At 54.8% G+C, this 1,121-nt stretch overlaps 1 protein-coding gene across 2 annotated transcripts in view; it reads right to left on the bottom strand.

Annotated features, from left to right (window-relative positions):
- The window catches only part of LOC102771534 (sodium-dependent phosphate transport protein 1), an 8,693-nt gene that overhangs the window by 3,646 nt on the left and 3,926 nt on the right, over positions 1-1,121 (bottom strand). For both annotated transcript variants that reach the window (XM_006762907.2, XM_006762905.2), the window contains exons 7-8: positions 769-887; positions 513-674 (exon numbers count right to left, since the gene is read on the bottom strand). In XM_006762907.2, coding sequence (XP_006762970.1) covers positions 513-674; positions 769-887 — 281 coding nt within the window. The remainder of the gene's footprint in view (positions 1-512; positions 675-768; positions 888-1,121) is intronic.

Here is a 1,121-nt window from a genome sequence, read left to right as displayed (position 1 = left end):
ACATATGCAATATTTTCAACAAAAAATAATTATTTTTTTAAAAAAGAAAGAAATTCAGTATCTGAAATCGGCGCCGTCATCTGTGAGGCCATCAGCACCCAACACCCATGTGAGTGCTGGGGCCACACGCCCCAAAGAGAGGACAATCGTTTGGAGGTCGGAGCCCTTGTCACCATCTGTCTGTTTTATTTTTATTTTTAGGGTCACAGGACCTGACATGACTGGGCAGGTAGTAAGAGGAAGACTACGCCGAGAGTGGGACATGCTGGCCCTGTAGCGTGATAGAGATGAGAACAATCGGAAACAGTCAGCCCGGCTGGTGTGGCTCAGTGGTTGGGGCTTGACCTGTGAACCAGGAGGTCGGGGTTTGATTCTGGTCAGGGCAGCAGGCAGCCGATCCATGATTCTCTCTCACCATTGATGTTTCTCTCTCTCTCTCTCTCTTCCTCTCCCTTCCTCTCTGAAGTCAATATGTATCTACACAAAGAAAAGAGAACCGAGGGGACACTGACCTCTCTCACATTAACGTGGAGCTTGGAGCTGATGAAAGTCGGCAAGTACAAAAACATGACGTGATTTGTCCAGGAAAAAGCAAAACAGCCGAGGGAAATGGCCCAGACCGGCCGAGACTTGAGCACGGCCCGGATGGGCACGGATTTTCCCGCGGAGCCGGCCTGGGGGGAAGCCCAGCATCCGTGGTTAGCACGTGGCGGCCAGCAGGGGCGCGCTCCCTGGCTCGGGGTCTGGGAGGTGAGACGTAGCGTTTACCTGCTCCACGAGGGAGGACGTGATGAACTCCTTCTCCGCGGGGCTGATGCACGGGTGGCCCTCGGGGTCGTCGTAAAACAGAAGGAACCAGCAGAGGCTCAGGGCGCAGCCGCCGGCCCCTGGGGAGGCAGCGCCGTGAGCGCCGGATGCTGCTCAGCGAGGCAGGAACCCTGGGCCTCCCCTTTCTCCTCTGAGACTTGGCAACAGGCTCACACTTTATTGTTTAATCCTCACCCGAGGATATTTTCTCATCAATTTTTAGAGAGAGTGGAGGGTGTGTGTGTGGGGGGGAGAGATAGAGAGAGAGAGAGAGAGAGAGAGAGAGAGGGAGAGAGAGGGAGGAGGGGGAGGAG

This window comes from Myotis davidii, unplaced genomic scaffold (genome assembly GCF_000327345.1).
Source record: "Myotis davidii unplaced genomic scaffold, ASM32734v1 scaffold217, whole genome shotgun sequence".
In the NCBI taxonomy this organism is placed as follows: domain Eukaryota; kingdom Metazoa; phylum Chordata; class Mammalia; order Chiroptera; family Vespertilionidae; genus Myotis; species Myotis davidii.
Note: the sequence above shows the minus strand (reverse complement) of the source record. Positions and strands in the feature narration are given on the sequence as shown.